General features: G+C 35.0%; 1 protein-coding gene across 3 annotated transcripts in view; it reads left to right on the top strand.

Annotated features, from left to right (window-relative positions):
* The window catches only part of Usp6nl (USP6 N-terminal like), a 169208-nt gene that overhangs the window by 30383 nt on the left and 116608 nt on the right, over window positions 1-22217 (top strand). For 2 of the 3 annotated variants that reach the window (XM_078023218.1, XM_021723019.3), the window contains exon 1: window positions 21823-21910. The exons of the other annotated variant lie outside the window; for it this stretch is intronic. In XM_078023218.1, the coding sequence (XP_077879344.1) occupies window positions 21838-21910 (73 nt within the window). In that variant the 5' untranslated portion in view covers window positions 21823-21837. Of the gene's footprint in view, window positions 1-21822; window positions 21911-22217 lie in introns of those variants that run through there. 3 annotated transcript variants of the gene reach the window in all.

Here is a 22217-nt window from a genome sequence, read left to right as displayed (position 1 = left end):
CCTCCCTGCTCTGTTCTTAGTTGCTCTCCTTATATCAAAGATGACATTTGGCATTTGTTTTTTACGGATTGGCTAGCTTCACTTAGCATAATCTGCTCTAATGCCATCCATTTCCCTGCAAATGCCATGATTTTGTCATTTTTCAGTGCTGAGTAGTACTCCATTGTGTATAAATGCCACATTTTTAATCCATTCATCTATTGAAGGGCATCTAGGTTGGTTCCATAGTCTAGCTATTATGAATTGTGCTGCTATGAACATCGTTGTAGCAGTATCCCTATAGTACGCTCTTTTAAGGTCTTTAGGGAATAGTCCAAGAAGGGGACTAGCTGGGTCAAATGGTGGATCCATTCCCAGCTTTCCAAGGAATCTCCATACTGCTTTTCAAATTGGCCGCACCAATTTGCAGTCCCACCAGCAATGTACAAGTGTACCCTTTTCTCCACATCCTCGCCAGCACTTGTTGTTGTTTGACTTCATAATGGCTGCCAATCTTACTGGAGTGAGATGGTATCTTAGGGTGGTTTTGATTTGCATTTCTCTGACTACTAGAGATGGTGAGTATTTTTTCATGTACTTGTTGATTGATTGTATGTCCTCCTCTGAGAAGTGTCTGTTCAGGTCCTTGGCCCATTTGTTGATTGGGTTATTTGTTATCTTATTGTTTAATTTTTTGAGTTCGTTGTATACTCTGGATATTAGGGCTCTATCTGAAGTGTGAGGAGTAAAAATTTGTTCCCAGGATGTAGGCTCCCTATTTATCTCTCTTATTGTTTCTCTTGCTGAGAAAAAAACTTTTTAGTTTGAGTAAGTCCCATTTGTTGATTCTTGTTATTAACTCTTGTGCTATGGGTGTCCTATTAAGGAATTTGGAGCCCGACCCCATAATATGTAGATCGGAGCCAACTTTTTCTTCTATCAGGTGCAGAGCCTCTGATTTGATATCAAGCTCCTTGATCCATTTTGAGTTAACTTTTGAGCATGGCGAGAGAAGGGGATTCAGTTTCATTTTTGTTGCATATGGATTTCCAGTTTTCCCAACACCATTTGTTGAAGATGCTATCCTTCCTCCATTGCATGCTTTTATCCCCTTTATCAAATATAAGATAGTTGTAACTTTGTGGATTGGTCTCTGTGTCCTCTATTCTGTACCATTGGTCCACCCGCCTGTTTTGGTACCAGTACCATGCTGTTTTTGTTACTATTGCTCTGTAGTATAATTTGAAATCTGTTATCACTATACTGCCTGATTCACACTTCCTGTTTAGAGTTGCTTTTGCTATTCTGGGTCTTTTATTTTTCCGTATGAATTTCATGATTGCTTTATCTATTTCTACAATAAATACCGTTGGGATTTTGATTGGCATTGCATTAAACCTATAGAGAACTTTTGGTAATATCGCCATTTTGATGATGTTAGTTCTGCCTATCCATGAACAGGGTATATTTTTCCATCTTCTAAGATCTTCTTCTATTTCTCTCTTTAGGGTTCTGTAATTTTCATTGTATAAATTTTTCACCTCTTTTGTTAGGTTGATTCCCAAGTATTTTTTTTTTTTTTTTGAGGATATTGTGAATGGGGTGGTTTTCCTCATTTCCATTTCAGAAGTTTTGTTGCTGATATACAGGAATGCCTTTGATTTATTCGTGTTGGTTTTATCCTGCCACTTTGCTGAATTCATTTATTAGTTCTAGTAGTTTCTTTGTAGACCCTTTTGGGTCTTCTAGGTATAAAATCATGTCATCTGCAAATAGTGATAATTTAAGTTCTTCTTTTCCTATTTTTATGCTTTTAATTTCTTTCATCTATCTAATTGCTCTGGCCAGTGTTACGAGAACTATGTTGAACAGAAGTGGTGATAGAGGGCATCCCTGTCTTGTTCCAGATTTTAGAGGAATGCCTTCAATTTTTCTCCATTCAGAATGATGCTAGCCTGAGGCTTAGCATAGATTGCTTTTACAATGTCGAGGTAAGTTCCTGTTATCCTTAGTTTTTCTAGTGTTTTGAACATAAAGGGAAGCTGTACTTTGTCGAATGCTTTTCCTGCGTCTATCGAGATGATCATATGGTTCTTATCTTTAAGTCTATTGATGTGGTGAATAACATTTATTGATTTCCGTATATTGAACCAGCCTTGCATCCCAGGGATGAATCCTACTTGATCATGGTGCACAATTTTTTTTGATGTGTTTTTGTATCCAATTCGCCAGAATTTTATTGAGGATTTTTGCATCTATGTTCATTAGAGATATTGGTCTGTAGTTTTCTTTCTTTGAAGTGTCTTTGTCTGGTTTTGGAATCAGGGTGATGTTGGCCTCATAGAATGAATTTGGAAGAGCTCCCTCTTTTTCTATTTCCTGAAATGACTTGAAAAGTATTGGTATTAATTCTTCTTTAAAGGTTTTGTAAAACTCCGCTGTATCCCCATCAGGTCCTGGGCTTTTCTTGGTTGGTAGTCTTTTGATGGCTTCTTCTATTTCATCCATTGATATTGGTCTGTTCAAATTGTGTGTATCCTCCTGACTCAGTCTGGGCAAATCATATGACTTAAGAAATTTATCGATGTCTTCACTATCTTCTATTTTATTGGAATATAGGTTTTTAAAATAATTTCTAATTGTCTTCTGTATTTCTGTAGCATCTGTTGTGATATTGCCTTTTTCATCCCATATGTTAGTAATTTGAGTTCTCTCTCTTCTTTGTTAGCATGGCTAAGGGTCTGTTGATCTTATTTATTTTTTCGAAGAACCAACTTTTAGTTTTGTTAATTTTTTTCAATAGTTTCTTTTGTTTTAATTTCGTTGATTTCCGCTCTGATTTGAATTATTTCTTGCCTTCTGCTACATTTGCTGTTGTTTTGCTCTCCGTTTTCTAGGGCTTTGAGATGAAGTGTGAGCTCATTTATTTGTTGGTTTTTTCTTTTTTTGAGGAATGACGTCCAGGCAATGAATTTCCCTCTTAAAACTGCTTTCATTGTGTCCCATAGATTCTGATATGTTGTGTCTATATTTTCATTTAGCTCTAAGAATTTTTTGATTTCCTCCTTTATGTCTTCTGTAACCCATTGATCATTCAGTAACATATTGTTCATTTTCCATGTGATGTAGGATTTTTCCTTCCTTCTTTTATCATTGATTTCCAGTTTCATTCCATTATGATCAGATAAAATGCATGGTATTATCTCCACCCCTTTATATTTACTGAGGGTTGCCCTATGGAATAATATATGGTCTATTTTTGAGAAGGATCCATGTGCTACTGAGAAAAAAGTATATCCACTTGATGATGGTTGATATATATTCTATATATGTCAATTAAGTCTAGGTTATTGATTGTTTTATTGAGTTCTATAGTTTCTTTGTTCAACCTTTGTTTGGAGGATCTGTCCAAAGGTGAGAGAGGTGTGTTGAAGTCACCCATAATTATTGTGTTGTGGTCTATTTGATTCTTGAACTTGAGGAGAGTTTGTTTTATGAACATCCCAGCACCATTGTTTGGTGCATAAATATTGATAATTGTTATGTCTTGTTGGTGAATGGTTCCTTTTAACAGTATATAATGTCCTTCCTTATCCCTTTTTGATTAACTTAGTCTTGAAGTCGATTTTATTCAATATGAGGATGGCCACCCGTGCTTGCTTACGAGGACCATGTGCGTGGTATCTTTTTTACCAACCTTTCACTTTCAGCCTGTGTATGTCTTTTCCAATCAGATGTGTCTCTTGGAGGCAGCATATTGTTGGATTTGTTTTTTAATCCATTGTACCAGCCTATGTCGCTTTATTGGTGAGTTTAAGCCATTAATGTTTAGAGTTACTATTGATATATGGTTTGTACTTCCAGCCATGTTTGATTATTTATCTTTTTTTTTTTTAATTTGGTTTGTTTCTCCATGATTAGACTTCCCCCCCGCCCTCTTGCTTTACTGAGGTACTTCCTACTGTTGGTTTTGGTTATTGTTTTTCATTTCTTCCTCGTGTAGTGTTTTAATCAAGATTCTTTGCAATGCTGGTTTTCTGGCTGCAAATTCTTTTAACTTTTGTTTATCATGAAAGATTTTTATTTTGTTGTTGTACCTGACACTTAATTTTGCTGGATACAAAATTCTTGGTTGGCATCCATTGTCTTTCAGTGTTTGAAATACGTTGTTCCAGGATCTTCTCGCTTTCTGCGTCTGTGATGAAAAATCCGTTGTTAACCTTATTGGTTTACCCCTGAATGTAATCTGCCTCCTTTCTCTTGTAGCTTTTAATATTTTCTCTTTGTTCTGTATATTGGATGACTTCATAACAATGTGTCTTAGCGTTGGTCTACTGTGATTTTGTATGCTCGGTGTCCTATATGCATCTACAATTTGTACATCCATTTCCTTTTTTATATCTGGAAAGTTTTCTATAATTATTTCATTCAACAGATTGCTCATTCCCTTGGTTTGAACCTCTATACCTTCCTCTATCCCGATGACTCTTAAGTTTGGTTTTTTTATGTTATCCCATATCTCTTGGATGTTTTTCTCGTGATTTTTTACCAGGCTTTCTGAGTTGGCTAGACTCTTTTCAAGATGATATATTTTGTCTTCATTATCTGACGTTCTGGCTTCTACTTGCTCCACTCTGTTAATGATACTCTCATTTGAGTTTTTATTTTGGTTTATAATAGTTTCCTTCATTTCTAAGATTATTGTTTGATTTTTTTATAATCTTTATCTCCTGATAAAGATGCTTATTTGCTTCTTTTATCTATTTATGTAATTCATTTTCAGTGTGTTCTTTCATTGTTTGAATTTGCTGTCTCATGTCCTCTTTAAGATTCCATTCCATCTGTCTAAGGTATTCCTTGAGTTCTTTATTTTACCATTTTTCTGATTCCTCTAGGTCCTCCTGAATATTTAGGCTGTCCTTCATTGTTTGTACTCCTTTTCTTTCTTGCTTTTTCATGCTGCTCATGTTACTTCTTGTTCTGTTTGACTGCTGAGTTACTGTTTACTCCTATAAATTTATTTGGTTTTGTGTATCTCTGCGGTCTCTCTTTTGTGATGGGAGACTATGACTAGAGATGATGAGTTTTGTTGCACTTTAAAGCAGATTCATTCGTTTCTTAAACTGTGTACGGATTCTGATGGCATATATCGGTCTGCGGTTTGGTCTTGGGACTTATATTTAGGTCGAATGATGTGATGGTATTGAGGTTGGTATCTCTTGGCTACCTTGGAAGGTTGTTCTACTGACGAGGGATATTAACAGGAGAATGGTCTGGAGTATTTGGGGGTAGCTTTGGACTTGGTAGCACTATATAACACCTCGGAACATTTACCTATACATATTTAATAAATTACACATAAACAGCGTCGTGATGCTTGGGAGGAAAGGTATTAGAAGGGGAGGGAAGAAGTCACTAAAAGAATGAGAGTAAACAGGTAGAATTCAAGGAAAGGGAAATAAGGAAATTGAAAAGAAATGAAAAGACAGAAGAAAAAAATAGAAAATAAAAAAAGCAAAAATTTTAAAAAAATAATAGTATAAACAAAAAATAAAAGAATAAAAAATAATAAAAAACAAATAATTAAAAAAAATTTTAAAAATGCAGTCTTAAAGTTTGATTAACTTCTCTTCCAGCAGGTGGAGCTGTGCCCACCGGGCCAAGCATCTCCTCTCAGTACGCAGGAACCAATCACTGTGAAGCAGCTCCTCCTCCCTAACTGGGCAGGTCTCTAATCCTGAGTGCCTAGGGCCTTTTCTTGTGTCTAGTCACTTCCCCAGTTTTCCTCCAGCCAGGCCCCGCTCACCGGTGATGCTCGCCACAATACTGGCTACACACCAGGTCTGCTGCTCCTGGGAGCCCTATTTTCTTGAATGACTGGGCACACTCTCCCTGTTTGCCATTCCCTCAGACCCTAAGGTTGTGGAGCGTGGTCCTGAGAACTTCCGGTAGCCACACCCCGGGTAGCTGGTGCAAGAGACCTCAGTTGTCAGCGCTGGTGGGAGCAGTAGCCGGGGGTCCCGCGCCTCTCCTGGTTCCCTCGGTCTGACTATCCTGCTCACGGGAGAGCTGGGAGGGGCCCTTGAGGTTTCCCTGCTGTGTGGAGAGGGAGGGCTAGGGGGTTACACACCTGTCGCTGCCCCGCCGGTTTCAATGAAGTTATCTCCTCTGCCGCATTCTGGTGACGTCAGTTCTCTGCCACGGTGATATCCCTTGCGAATGACAACAGTTCGTTCCCTTTGCCGGGTGTCTGATGCAACGGGTAGGTCCTGACCCGCTCTCCCAAGCCCCGTCTCAATCCTGTGGCCACTGCCTATGAAGACTCGGTTGGTATTCCATATGCCATGATTTTATTCTCTTTTATTGTTGAGTAATATTCTGTTGTGTATATATGCCACATTTTTTTTTATCCATTCATCTACTGAAGGGCATCTAGGTTGGTTCCACAGTTTAGTTATTGTGAATTGTGCTGCTATAAACATTGATGTGACTGTGTCCCTGTAGTATGCTGTTTTTAAGTCCTTTGGGTATAGACTGAGGAGAGGGATAGCTGGGTCAAATCGTGGTTTCATTCCCAATTTTCCAAGGAATCTCCATACTGCTTTCCACATTGGCTATACCAATTTGCAGCCCCACCAGTAGTGTATGAGTGTACCCTTTTCCCCACATCCTTGCCAACACTTACTGTTGTTTGTATGTATAATAGCTGCCATTCTGACTTTAGTGAGATGAAATCTTACAATGGTTTTAATTTGCATTTCTCTAATTGCTAGTGATGATGAACATTTTTTCATGTATTTGTTAATTGATTGTATATCATCTTCTGAGAAGTGTCTCTTCAGGTCCTTGGCCCATTTATTGATTGGGTTTTTTTTTTTTTTTTTTTGGTGTTTAGCTTTTTGAGTTCTTTGTATACCCTAGTGATTAGTGATCTACCTGATATGTGAGGGGTAAAGATTTGCTCCTAAGATGTAGGCTCTGTATTCACCTCACAGATTGATTGTTTTGCTCAGAGGAAGCTTTTTAGTTTGAGTCCATCCCATTTATTGATTCTTGATTTTAATTCTTGTGCCATAAGAATCTTATTAAGGAAGTTGGGGCCTAATCCCACATGATGGAGATTAGGGCTTACTTTTTCTTCTATTAGACGCAGGGTCTCTGATTGTATTCCTAAGTTCTTGATCCACTTTGAGTTGAGTTTTGTGCATGATGAGAGACAGGGGTTTAATCTCATTTTGTGGCATATGGATTTACAGTGTTCCCAGCATCATTTGTTGAAGAGGCTATCTTTTGTCTAATGCATGTTCTTGGCACCTTTGTCCAATATAAGATAATTGTAGTTTTGTGGGTTAGTCTCTGTGTCCTCTATGCTGTACCATTGGTCTACCAGTCTGTTTTGGTGCCTAAATCATGCTCTTTTTGTTACTGTTGCTCTGTAGTATGGTTTGAGTTCTGGTATAATGATGCTACCTGCTTCACTCTTCCTGCTAAGGATTGCGTTTGCTATTCTGGGTCTCTTATTTTTCCAGATGAATTTCAGGATTGCTTTTTCTATTTCTATGAGGAATGTCATTGGGATTTTGATTGGAATTGCATTAAACCTGTATAGTGCTTTTGGAAGTATGGTCATTTTGATAATATTAATTCTGCCTATCCAAGAGCAAGGTAGATCTTTCCATCTTCTAAGGTCTTCTTTGATTTCTTTCTTTAGGGTTCTTTAATTTTCATTATATGGGTCTTTCACCTCTTTTGTTGATTCCCAAGTATTTTATTTTTTATTTTTTTAAATATTTATTATTTTTTTTAGTTTTCGGCGGACACAACATCTTTGTTTGTATGTGGAGCTGAGGATCGAACCCCGGCCGCATGCATGCCAGGCGAGCGCGCTACCGCTTGAGCCACATCCCCAGCCCATTATTTTTTTGAGGCTATTGAGAATGGGGTAGTTTTCCTCATTTCCCTTTCTGAGGATTTGTCACTGATATACAGAAATGCCTTTCATTTATGGGTGTTGATTTTATATCCTGCTACTTTGCTGAATTCATTTACTAGTTCTAGGAGTTTTCTGGTGGAACTTTTAGGGTCTTCCAGGTATAGAATCATATTATCAACAAATAGTGCCGATTTGAGTTCCTCTTTTCCTATGTGTATCCCTTTACTTTCTTTCATCTGTCTAATTGCTCTGGCCAGGGTTTCAAGATCTGTATTAAATAGAAGTGGTGAAAGAAGGCAGCCCTGTCTTGTTTGAATTTTTAGAGGGAATGCTTTCAAGTTTTCTCCATTAGAATGATGTTGGCTTGGGCCTTAGCATAGATGGCCTTTATGATGTTGAGATATTTTCCTATTGTCCCAAGTTTTTCTAGTGTTTTGAACATAAAGGGGTGCTGAATTTTGTCAAATGCTTTTTCTGCATCTATTGCAGCAAAAGATGATCAGATGATCATATGATTCTTATCTTTAAGTCTATTGATGTGATGAAGTATATTTATTGATTTCCATATGTTGAACCAACCTTGCATCCCTGGGATAAATCCCACTTGATCATGGTGCACGATCTTTTTGATACTTTTTTTATTCAATTTACTAGAATTTTATTGAGAATTTTTGCATCTATGTTCATTAGAGATATTGGTTTGAAGTTTTCTTATTTTGATGTGTCTATGCCTGGTTTTGTAATCAGAGTGATATTGTCCTCATAGAATGAGTTTGAAAGTTCTGCCTCTTTTTCTATTTCCTGAAATAAATTGGAGAGTATTGGTATTAGTTTTTCTTTAAAGGTCTTTAGAACTCAACTGTGTATCCATCTGGTCCTAAGCTTTTCTTGGTTGGTAGACTTTTGATGACATCTGCTATTTCGTTACTTGAAGTTGATCTGTTTAAATTGTGTATATTATCCTGATTCAATTTGGACAAATTATATTACTCTAGAAATTTGTCGATGCCTTCTATACTTTCTATTTTATTGGAGTACAGGTTTTTAAAATAATTTCTAATTATCTTATGTATTTCTGTAGTGTCTGTTGTGATAAAATATACCATTTTTAAGTGTGTACTTTAGTAGTTTTAAGTACATTCTCATTGTTGTGCAGACAATCGTTCTTTTCATTTTGCAAAACTGTGTTTCTACTCACTAAACACTTGTCTTCCCATTTCTTCTACTCCCTGCCTTTGGTTACTCTAGGTCCATCATATAAGTGGAATCCTAGAGTTATTTGTCTTTTTGTGAATGACCTATTTCAATTAATATAATGTCCTCAGGGCTCATCCCTGATGTAGTAGTGCCAGAATCTTTTTCCTTTTTGAGACTTACTAGTTTTCCATTGTACATATGTACATATTTTGTTTAACTGTTTATCTGTCAGTGGACACTGGGGTTGCTTCCATCTTTTGGCTATTGTGAATAATGCTATTATGAACATAAGTGGACAAATATGTCTTTGAGGTCCTGCTTTCAATTCTGTGGATTTCTGCTTAAAAATAGAATCTTTGGATCATATGATAATTTTATTTTTATTTTTGTGAGGGACTATCATACTGTTTTCTATAGTGACTTCACCAATTTACATTGTACCAAGGTTTCCATTTTCTCCACATCCTTGCCAGAGCTTTATTTATTTTTAAATTTTAAATTTATTTTTTAATTTTAAAATTTATTTATTTTTAAACTGCAGCTATCCTAGTGAGGTGGTATTTGTCTCCTTGTTCTACAAGATAACTTTTTCAGGTGTTCACTGCTTACATTTTATTTTGTAATATATCCTTCTACCTTAGTCCTTTCCTTACAAAATGATTATTGGGTGTTGCTTTTGCAAAATTTACTATGATGCATATATTTTATATATTGCGATTTTAAGTTTCTTTTTGGGTTATGGGTTAATTTGTAATGGTCAAGAGGAGAGAGAACTCATAATACACAGAAGAGGCAGTGATAGAAAAAGGTTTCAGAAAGGGAGGAACAGGATTCTGTCTGACGTAATATTCTATCCTTCCCTGTTATAATTAATGTGTTGTAAGGATTATAGATTTCACATTGGAGAAACTAAAAATGTCTTTGAATGTTAGAGGGAGTTCTGTGTTTAAATACACAAGCACTTTGGTGAAACTTATAAAAATGCCATACCTTTGTCTTTATATTTACATGTTTTGGGGGCTAGGACTGTGGCTCAGTGGTAGCTCACTTGCCTTGCATGTGTGAGGCACTTGCTCGATTCTCAACACCATGTATAAATAAATAAAATAAAGATCTATCAACAACTAAGGGAAAAGTATTAAAAAACAAGAACATTGGACAATAAATCTGATGTTATATTGAACCTTTATTTCAAGACTATAAACAGAAATACATGCTGCTTATTTTTTTTTGTAAATGCTTCTTAATGCTTTCTATGCTAATGAATTTTTTTAAAAAAATTATGTCATTTGATACTTTTGTTTGAATCTAGAATAGGCCTAGATTGCCTGAATATTCTGTTTTCCTTGAGTTCTTAATTTTGAAAATGAGATCATATTTATATTTCCTTATTATGACTAGAAAATCTCTTTTCTTTTCATATTTGTATGTTTATTTGCATGTGGCTTTGAAAAATCAAAATAGAAAGTTCAATTCTACATGAAAACTGTGTTTAGAAACTCAAAATGTGTTAATTTGGAAATTAGAATATGTTCAGTTATATTCTACTATGTAGGGTCTAATTTAACTCATACTAGGAGTCATCTCAGTTGTCATCCAGTAACTAATTTTATCAAAATGTGTTTAATGCCATTTTGTCTTGGTAGTATGGAAAGAGGCTGATTACCCTGTATATAGTAATGACACTGTACCTCTTACATATTAGATACTTAAGAAATCTTGTATGGATGAGCAAGATTATTTCTTTTAAAATATACTTAGTGTATTCAGTAAACACATTAAAATTTTTCAGTGTTGTGAAGATAAATTGGGACATTGGAGCTTAACATTGCACACATATTTATGATACTTTTCCCTGATCTACAGAGTTGATAAGAAATTTCTTCCTGCTTTTTATAAGCAAAATGAATTGCCCTTTGATAAAAAATTTTTAAAGACTTTTCCACAAACTGCTGACTTAATTACATGAATACAGATACTTTTGTTCATAAACAATTGCTGTCATCACATCTTCTCTTAGATTATGTGAGGGAAGTATGATGTCATCCACAAATACATAGTCCATGTTTCCAAAACTAACAATTTCAGGATATTTTACTTTGATCTCTCTCTGTCTCTCCCTTTAGCCCACAACCCAAGTCAGCTTCATGAATGAAGGTTTGAGATGTGAGAAACTGCTAGGGAGTTTTGAATTAAAGAGACAAGACTCTAATTACCTTTAAACCAGCTCCAGGACATCTCCTCCTAGCTCCAGCCTTCAGCCACCTATTGTGGTATCGAGGTTTATTGAAGAGGGGAGAGAGAGAGAGAGAGATAACACACACCACCAGGGAGTGGACTTTTATTTGGGAACAAAAAATTCTGGGGAAAAATCCCATCCAATGGAGATTAAGGGGTAGCATCCCAAGGTCAGGAGGCGACAATTGGGTCTTCCAGGTAGTGGCCAGACATGCCTCTGCACAGACAAGCCCTTGGACCTGAGAAGGGTGGGGAAAGCTCTGACACAGCTCTGCCTAAGTGCCTCTCGCCCAGCCAGGGAGGTAACTCAAATCACGTGCGAGGATGGCCTCCCACATCTCCCCCTACCCCAACATTTTTTTCTATGAAGGAAAGATTTATGAAGATATTAGCGACATTAGCTTTTGCTAATGTTCATTTCTAAATGAAGTATTACCATTGGCTATAAAAACACCTGAACACTATTTGGACAAAAAATATTATAGATTTTAGGCATAGGAAATATGTAGAGAAAAAAGTCCACAATTTTTTTTTAATCAACATGTTATATTTTATGTTGTTGAATTTGTAGAAGTTGATTTTCAGCATTCTAGAACAAAGTGTTTATGTCCTGCTTCTATAATTTAAGTGGAGTAACAAAAAAAATGAAGTCAGTTAACTGGTTTATTAACCCAAAAAAGTTAATAATGGATATGCAATGTAATATTCAGTAGTCTTTTTACTATTTACAGGCCATTTGTCATCTTGAATATTTACAGATTGTTTTTGTCACAAGAGATGTGGCCTCTCACATATTTTTCCTTCTCATTTATCTACATGTTCTAAACAAAATGACAGTAGTTTAATTCTAAAATGCATTTCCAGGAAAGCCAAAAAAGTTTTCTGAAAAGTGGATGAAAAACAAAGTCTGATATACTGCCAAGATGAAAAGATATTGAATTGTTATTTACATTATCAAAAGAATTTATAGATATAGAACACAGTGCAAATATCCTTATCTGTGTTTGTTGCATAAAAAAGATGTTGATGAAATATTTGAAAATGTAAAAGTACATTAGTGTCAATAGATTTTGTATAATAGTACTTCATTTTTGTAAAATCGAAACCAAAAAAAGTACCTGGATCAGTCTAAAAGGTTGAATAACGCTTATCGCTATTCTTTTGGCTTATTTTCAGATTCTTTTTCACAGTGGAATATGTTTTACTTTTGAAATGAGAAAAACTATTAAATACATATTGACAAAAAGAGAATGAAGTTCAATTAAGTTAGCTTTACAATTCTTTAAGATTCTAGGTTGTTTTGAATGTTTATAACATTGCATGCAGTAGTACTATGATTTTCCTTTAGAATTGCACTGACCTTCTTGTACTTCTCTACATTTAGGGCTAAACAAAATGCTTCAGTGAACTTGTTCATGCTTTGTTTTTTATTTTTTTGGTACAGGGATGGAACTCAGGGGCACTTAACCACTGAGCCACATCCCTAGCTCTTTTTATTTTTTATTTTGAGACAGAGTTTTGCTAAATTGCTTAGGGATATGCCACTGTATCTGGAGATAATGCTTTTAGGAAGTGAATGAGAGAAAGAATACTAATGAGATCAAACAAGTCTTTTCTTTCCCTATTTTTGTTTTTCTTTTGATGAAGAGTAGATTAGAAAAGATTTTTTTCCTCTACCTACTTAGTTTTCTTTACTTGTTTTCTGTTACTGATCATTTCCTGCTATTGATTCCTTTTCATCTGACAAGAAGTTGATTTTCTGCCTTATATTTTCATTTGGAAAAGGTAGATGGACTGAGTTGAAGAGTCCATTTAGATGAAGAGTAGATGATGCTTGATTTCCAGTGATTGAATTTCTCTGGTCTTATCTCATTCTTGTTCTCTCACACACATTGTCCTTTGTGTCCCACCGTGGGAATGCTTAGTTTGGAAGTGAGAGATAGGAAAAGTAAGTTAGGAGTTTTTGGGTTAGCCAAAAGTTCATGGTTTTTGGGTTAGCCATGAATAATAAAAATACCAATGTAGGAAAGAAGATTAAGGTAAAACATTTTCTGTTGAAGAAAAGAACTAGTTTACAGCTATTTGCAGGCAGCGAATTGCAGGAGCAACTACAACATTTCTTGTCCACCAGGCCATATTTGATCTCTAACATGTACAGACAATAAGTATTTTTTTTAAGCACTTGCTCTCCAGTTACTGAGGAAAGTTCTGGATTTATCCTTGCCTTGTTTCAGATAAAGTGAGAAGCTATGGTTTTTTAACAAATATATAATGACATTTGAGTAGTTTCATTGCTCTAAAAATCTCCTATGATCAATGTATTCATCCCTTTTCCTTTCTTCCCAAACCCCCGGTAACCTTATTTTACTATCTGCACAGTTTTAATCCTCAAAGAATATCATATCATTGGAATGATACAATATATGATATATAGTCTTTTCTGGCTTCATCCACTGAACATTGTGCATCTAAGGTTCCTCCATGTCTTATTTGTGGCCTTGATAGCTCATTTTCTTTCTACTGCTAAATAATATTCCATTGTATGAATATACAACAATTTTTTGTTTTTTAATTTTTTTAATCCATTCACCTCTCTAGTGACATCTTGGTTGCTTCTGACTTTTGACAATTACACATAAAGCCGCTAAACATTCATGTGCAAGTTTTTGTGTGGATACAAGTTTTCAACTCATTTGGATAAATAACAAATTCAGTTGCTAGGTCATCTGGTAAAAGTAAGTTGAGTTCTGTAAGAAATTGCCAGACTGTTTTCTAAAGTGACTGTACCATGTTTCAGTACCACTAGCAAGAAATGAGTTCCTGTTGTTCCATATCTTCACTAGCATTGATATGATTTAGGATTTTGAATTTTAGCTCTTTTAACAGTTGTATAGTGGTATCTCATTTTTGTTTTAATTTGCATTTCCCTGTTGACATGTCATATGGAATATCTTTTCATAATGTTACTTGCTATGTGCATATCTTTTTTAGTGAGGTGATATGGACTTTTTTCTTAAAGCCAAAAGGTAATCCCCTTTTTATAAAAAAATAGTAAATAGTAAATTATATCCTATATTGAAAATATAGCAAAAAGAATACATTAAAATGTACACAATACAATTGCAAAAGTGACCAGTAAAAAAAGAATACATTAAAAATTCCTATATAATGCCACCATTCAGAGGAATAATCACTTGTAACATTTTGTCTTTTCTCCTCCCTCCCAACATGTATGTTTTATGTGTGTTGTGTTGTGTGTATAGCAATAGTGAACTCATGTATATTTTTTATCTTTCATGTTTACTTATCCATGTATAGTTTTCTTATGCATTCTTTTAGAATAAGGATTCTTAACTCTGCTGAATGTTAGGATCATTTGGGGAAGCTTTTAAATCTTGTAATGCCCAAGTGGCACTCTAGGACAGTGAAGTCAGAATTCAAGAGTGGGTAGGCTTCAAATGTCATTTAGAACAAGGTCACTGTCCATGAAGGACATAGTTTAAGGCAGTTTCTCATCTCAGCCCTGTTGACCTTTTGGGAGATAATTTGTGTATGTGTATAGGGTGGGGCTGTCCTGTGAATTATAGAATATTCAGTGGCATCTTTGGCTCCTACTCACCAGATTCCAGTAGTACTCCTAATCTAGTTGTGATAAAAATGTCTTCAGACTTTGATAAGTGCCCCGGGAGGGACATTTCTGCTACACACTGGTCTAGTATAGTGATCTGCAAATTTCATATTTTTTGGGTTATATTTATACATACATTTGTATGTGTATTGTATATGGCAGATAGAATAATAGAGTTGAATAGCTAACATAGAATCTATATGGTCCTCCAAGTAGAAAACATGAATTATCTAGCTATTATAAAAAAGGTTTGCTTACCCCACATCTGCATGGAAAAGTGACTGGTAAATAGTTCAATCCATTGGGATATGTGTTCTGGAAGACTCAGTTATAGGTATGTGTTGTAGCTGTGAGGAGAGAGGAAACAACTAATGAATACCCTGAAAAAATTGAGATGACAAGATGACAAAATTTGATCTTGAAGATCTGATTAGGGAAAACAGGGAAGCTCTTGACAGCAGAGGGCATAGAGTGTGCAGAGGCAATTGCGTGTTCAGGAGATGGAGTAAAGAATCCTTGTCCACTGCACGCAACTGAGATGGTACTGGCAGGGAACTTCAGGACACAGGTCTGCAGTCATAGATTGGAACCAAATTATAAATGAGGCCAAATTTTGTGTTAGAGAGTTTAGACTTACGTGTGTACAAATGGGAAGCCAGTACATTTTTAGATAGGAGAGCATTTTAAATTACCAATTTGTGGTTTGAAAGATTTTTCCAGATGGTACTCTTAAGTTGCTTTTTTCTCCAGTTTCCCTAATTCCCTATTGGAACCTGCCTTGCCAACTGCAAATTGTATTTACCATTATTATGCTGCTTCCAAACACTTCTTGGTTATGAACTCCTAGAGTCTCTAATTCTCCCTGCCTACCTATCATATACTAAGTGCTCAGTGAATGCTTGTTGAATTGATTTGAACTAAAGCCTATTTTATCCTCCATCCAGTGTTGTGCTGGTAAATATTTTAACCACCAGTTTTTCTAGGGTTTGGAAGGGGCAATACCTCGATTTCTAATGTTTGCTAATTTCCTGTGGTATAAAAACACCCACCATGGGCTATTAACAGCCAGTTTGCAATATTCTGAACATTTAAAAAATTGGCTTTTGTAAGCTAGTACAAGCCAGCTCCTAGCACATCACTGCAAAGAATTTTGTAGAGATAAATAAAATGAGATAACTAGATCCCTCATGTGTTTAGGTTGACATGTAAAGTGTTTCATTTTAAGTTTAAATTCTGTAGTTATAGAAGATGTTATTTTGGTATATTTGTAAGTATTGACACTTCAAAGTAAAATTCTTAAATCACTCATTTAAATTAGAAATAGAAGTAAATTTCCCTGATCTGATAGAGTATCTACAAAGGTCTAACAAGCATAATCTTATGTTGGAAGATGTTGAAAATAACTCCTTTAACATAAAAAATTAAAAAAGTATGCCTCTTAGAACCACTTCTATTTAAGATTGTATTGATGATGCTAGCCAGTGCAATAAAACAATTAAGCAGATTAGAAGCATAAGAATTATAGGGAGGAAATGAATTGTACTCAAATAGAGATTATATAATTGTTAATATAGAGAAAATTCAAATTTACAGATAAATTATTAGACAGGAAGATGTTAATATTATTAGTTACACACAAAACTAATATACAGAAGTCATTTGCATATTTGCAAACCATTAGTGAGGAGTAGGTTAAAGAGACTGTGTTTCCAATTGTATAACAAAAAATAAAACAGAAATAAATGTAATGAAAGATATTTAAGGATTTTAAGGGGAAACAACAAAACTTTAAAAAGAGATAAAAATTGGACTTTAAGGGGAAACAATAAAACTTTAAAAAGAGATTAAAAATTGTTTTTGGACAAGAAGACTTTGAATCATAAAAATAATCTCTCCCTGTTTGACATACAGACCAATTAAATTCAAATCACAGTCTTCAACAAGGTTGGTAAAGCTTGGAAATTATAGGGGATTCTAAATTTTATTGGAAGGGATGGAAAGGTTAAAGGCCCAGAATAATTAGGTCACTTCTGAATAATATGAAAGAGAGGATTTTCTATATCAGTTATCAGAAATAATTAAGTTATGGTCAAATTAACAATGGGATGTAATGTGTTTAGTGTTCCAAAATGCAAATGTAATATATCTTCTTATATTATTTATCTCATCCTTTAAGACTACTATTTTGAATGACTTAAATATGCATAATATTACTACATATATATCTTTTATGAGCAAGCATATATAAAATCAGAATTTAACTGTATTTTAAAATAATTTCAGACCTAGCAAAATGTTGCAAGAGTAGCTTAGATAATTCCCATATAATTTTAACCCAGATTTCCCAAATATTAACATTTTGCCACATTTTCTTTCTCATTCTGTATTAATATTATTTTGTTGTTGTTTTCTGAAAAATTATAGAGTAAATTGAAGTATTTACCCCTAAGTACTAAAATCCAGGATGTTCTATTATGTAACTACAACTGTAGGGACATAGCCAGGAAACTAACATTGATAATTCACCCATTCTCCCCACATGTCCCATATTTCCCCTCTCCCTTTTTGGTCCACAGTCTAATTTGAGATCTATCCTGATTCTCTGTTATCTTTTAATCTGTGATACTTCCTTAGTTTGTTTAATGGTCTTGACATTTTAAAGGGTACAACTCGGATACATTTATCAGAGTATGTGGTCAAATATTTTTACTAAAGCAACATAATAGAACAATGAGAAGAGAATTAGAGAAACAAGAAAAAGCTATTGATTGCTTTAGTTCCAGAAACTAAGAATTGATAGTAGTAAAACAGTGTGTTCAAAGTGATTGCTGTGATTTTTGTTTATAAAACCATTAGTATATCATAGAGCCAGGAGGTAATACAACTGAAATAATGGAGACATGAATTTAGACGTTCCTTTCTTCACTGATTGGAAATGAGGATAGAATTGATTAAGGGAAGATGTCCTGAATATCCCCTTTCTTGAATGGAAAGAAAATACTGGGAGAGAGCAAAGCTAGCAGAAGTTCATCTTTCAGGACTGGGAGGGTAACTCAATGGTAGAACACTTGCTTAGCAAGCACAAGGCCCTCAGTTTGATCCCCAGCACCACCAAAACATAAATAAATAAAAGAGAAAGTTACCTTTCAAAAATATTTTGAAATGCTTTAAAAAATATTTTCCAGCATAGAGGAAGTAATTTCCCAGGAGATGGAAACATGACGGGGAAATAGTGTTATTTAACACCTATTACATGTTCAGAACTGCCCCAGGAATGGGGCAAGAATAGAATTGGGAAAATTGAGTGGAGTGAGATGAAATTTTAGAGTAGTTTTGATTTGCATTTCTCTAAATTGCTGAAAATGTTGAATATTTGTTTACATTTTGGTTGACCGTTCGTATTTCTTTTTCTGTGAAGTATCTGTTCAGTTCCTTAGGTCATTTATTGATTGGGCTGTTTGTTTTTTTAATGTTAAGGTTTTTGAGTTCTTTATATATCTTGGAAATTAATGCTGTATCTGAGGTCCGGGTGGCATTTCCCCATTCTGTAGGTCCTCTCTTCATGTTCTTGTGTCCTTTGCTATAGAGAAGCTTTTTAGTTTGATACCATGTCCCCCTCCCCTTTTTTGGTACTGAGGATTAAGCCCAGGAGTGCTTAACCGATGAGTCACATCCTCAGCCCTTTTTTTGTATTTTATTTAGAGACAGGGTCTTGCTGAGTTGCTTAGAGCTTTGCTAAGTTGCTGAGGTTGACTTTGAACTCATAATCCTCCTGTCTTAGCCTCCCAAGCCGCTGGGATTACAGGCATGCACCACCACTCCCAGATCCATTTATTGACTTTTTTAAAATTTTACTTCTTGTGCTTTAGGAGTCTTGTTGAGGAATTTGGTTCCTAAACTGACATGATGGAAATTTGGGCCTACTTTTTCTTCTAATAGGCACAGAGTCTCTGGTCTAATATTTAGGTTCTTGATCTACTTTGAGTTGAGTTTTGTGCAGAGTGAGAGACAGGGGTCTGATTTCATTTTGCTACATATGGATTTCCAGTTTTTCCAGCACCATTTGTTGAAGAGGCAATCTTTTCTCCAATGTATGTTTATGACACCTTTGTCTACTATGAGATAACTGTATTTATGTGGATTTGACTCTGTGTCTTCTCTTCAGTACCATTGATCTTCATGTCTGTTTTGGTGCCAATACCATACTGTTTTTGTTACTATAGCTGTGTAGTATAATTTAAGATCTGGTATTATGATGTTTCCTGCATTTCTTGTTGAGGATTGCTTTGACTATTCTCGGCCTCTTTTCCCCAATGAATTTCATGACTGCTTTTTCTGTTTCTATGAAGAATACTATTGGAATTTTAATAGGAATTGCATTAAATCTGTATAGTGCTTATGGCCATTTTGACAATATTAATTCTGCCTGTCCAAGAACATGAGAAATCTTTCTATCTTCTAAGGTCTTCTTAGTTTCTTTCTTTAGTGTTCTGTAGTTTTCATGTAGAGATCTTTCAACTCTTTTGTTAAATTGATTCCCAAATATTTTTTCCTCCCCTGAGGCTATTGTGAATGGGATAGTTGTCCTGGTTTCTCTTTGAGTTGATTCATTACTGATGTATAGAAATGCAGTTGATTTCTGCATGTTAATTTTATATCCTGCTACTTTGCTAAATTCATTTATGAGTTCTAGAAGTTTTCTGGTGTTTTTTGGGTCTTCTAAATGTAGAATCCTGTCAGCAAATAGGGATAGTTTTGAGTTATTTTCCTATTCATACATATCCCTTTAAATTCATTCTTTTGTCTAATTGTTCTGGCTAGAGTTTCTAGGACTATGTTGAATAGAAATAGTAAAAGAGAACATCCCTGTTTTGTTCCAGTTTTTAGAGGAAATGCTTCCAATTTTTGTCCATTTAGAATGACATTGGGTTTGGGTTTTGCATGTATAGCTTTTACAATGTTGAGTTATGTACCTATTTTCCCTAGTTTTTGTAGTGTTTTGAACATGAATGAATGGTGTTTTATGTCAAATGCTTTTTCTGCATTTATGGAGATAATCATGTGATTCTTGTCTTTGAGTCTATTGATGTGATAATTATGTTTATTGATTTCTGTATGTTGAACCAACCTTGCATTCCCAGGATAAGCCCCACTTGATCATGGTACACTATCTTTTTAAATAAAAACCACAGTTTTGATTTGAGATTCTAAACTTGGTCTTTGACCTATTGACTCTTTCTTTAATTGAATTTGCAAGTGCAGATGTGCTTTTTAAAGATAATGAATAGTTGGGATAGTTGCCCTCTTTTGTCTTTTATTTATAGTCCCCCCCCCCCCGTCATGGGTTCATAGATCTCTTAAATTAACACCCATATGGAGTATACATTATGAGTAAGTATATATATGTGCATATGTTGTAGCACCTCTTCTCTGAGAAGCTGAAAACTTCGCCGTGAATTTTTAAACTATACATTTTTATAGAGAAACCTTGCTGGCAGAGAAACCAGATCTTTGTTTTACTTCTAACCCTCATTGATTCACTGTGTACCGCACTTGTCCAATTGAGAAACAGGAAAACAACAAGTAAGCCTTTCACTGCCAGAAGGCGAAAGTAGCTGTCTTTGATTTTCTGTGGGATTCATTACTTTATACTATGTTAAAAATATCAAAATAATAAATTGGAAGGAAAGAAAAGCAGGAAAGTTGGTGATGCAGTAAAGGGGAACCAGTTGATAGTGGAGAATCACCATATTCTGGTTAATATGGCTAAGTATTATGTTTATTAACACGGGAGAGCTTTCCATCTCCTAAGGTCTTCAATTTCTTTACTGTTCTATAGTTTTCATTGAAGAGGTCTTTTACCTCTTTTGTTAGATTGATTCCCAAATATTCTATTTTTTTTCAGGGCTATTGTGAATAGGATAGTTTTACTAATTTCTCTTTGAGATTATTCATTGCTGATGTATAGGAATGCAGTTGATTTGAGTTAATTATGTTGGCTTACTTTGAGAAGGTCTGCTATGTAATAAATGGAATGTGTAACAAAGCTATTAAATATTTATTGTTTGTTATAGTTTATCTGTTAAAAACTATATGACAGAGATAATGGTTATGCTTGTTCTAGAATTCTCTGGTCCATGCCTCTGGCCTTGAGAACAATGAATTTACTAATACCTTTGGGAGTTTCTAGTGTGCACGTGAATTTAGACTTCTATTCATGTACTGAGATGTCAGAGGTATGTGTGTGTGAGGAGGAGGACAAGTAATTTATAGGATGTTTTTTAGATACCATATCTTTTATGCAAATCTGGGAGCTTGGAGTTAGCAAGATAGATTTTTATTTTTACCCACATTTTATTTTCTGCTTCAAATATAAGGTTTTTGAGAAATTGGAAAAAAGTATTAAGGCTTTCGACAGTGCAGGGTATTTTGGTTTCTACTTAAAAACTTGCATATGGCATCTGTGATCCCCTGTATGAATTTATAGCACAGCACTTTAATTCTGCTGTCGTGGCTTTTGTGAGACAGTGTTTTTACTGTGCTTAGTGATTTACAGATTACTCAAATTTTGTTTTGTTTATAGCTAGTTAATGCTTTGCAAAATAAAAATTTTGGACTGAAATCACATGTGCTGAAATCACTTTGAATTCATCTTTTCAAGAAGATAGAGCCTTTTCTTTCATTGCTTCTTATTAACTGCTCCCGAGCCTTCATGGATAGCTAGGCAAAGCATTTATTTCTCTGAAGTTGAACTGTGTTCATGTTTGAGCTTTCAGAAAGCAGAAATGCAATAAGCTCTTGATGATGAAACCTGTTGGATTTCTGGTGGAAGCAGCTGGAGTCTTTGGCTTGTTAACTAGCAATGATTCAAGTCTTGCAGATTGTAAAGGAGCTGGTGACACCATCAAGGCAAAAAGCAGCGACGGTGAAGGAAGGTAGGAACATCAGCAGAATGATCAATCTGAGCACTTAAAGGCACTCAGAGATTCTGATAAGTATTACCTAAAGAACAGCTATAAAAAAGGATTTTTGAGCTTTTGTGTATGCTTTTGCTTTTCTGATGTATTATGGTATTTGAAAAGGAAATAGCATAATTGTTAGCATGATTCATTATTCCTGTTTTAAGCCAAAAATTAGACATATTTTATTAAAAGGTACAGAGAATAAGGGGAGCTTGGGACATTGCTACTGCAACAGTTATTTACATTGTAAAGATCCTCTTGCATTATGTGTTTTGGTAGC

Source organism: Ictidomys tridecemlineatus, chromosome 10 (assembly GCF_052094955.1).
Source record: "Ictidomys tridecemlineatus isolate mIctTri1 chromosome 10, mIctTri1.hap1, whole genome shotgun sequence".
Taxonomy (NCBI): domain Eukaryota; kingdom Metazoa; phylum Chordata; class Mammalia; order Rodentia; family Sciuridae; genus Ictidomys; species Ictidomys tridecemlineatus.
Note: the sequence above shows the minus strand (reverse complement) of the source record. Positions and strands in the feature narration are given on the sequence as shown.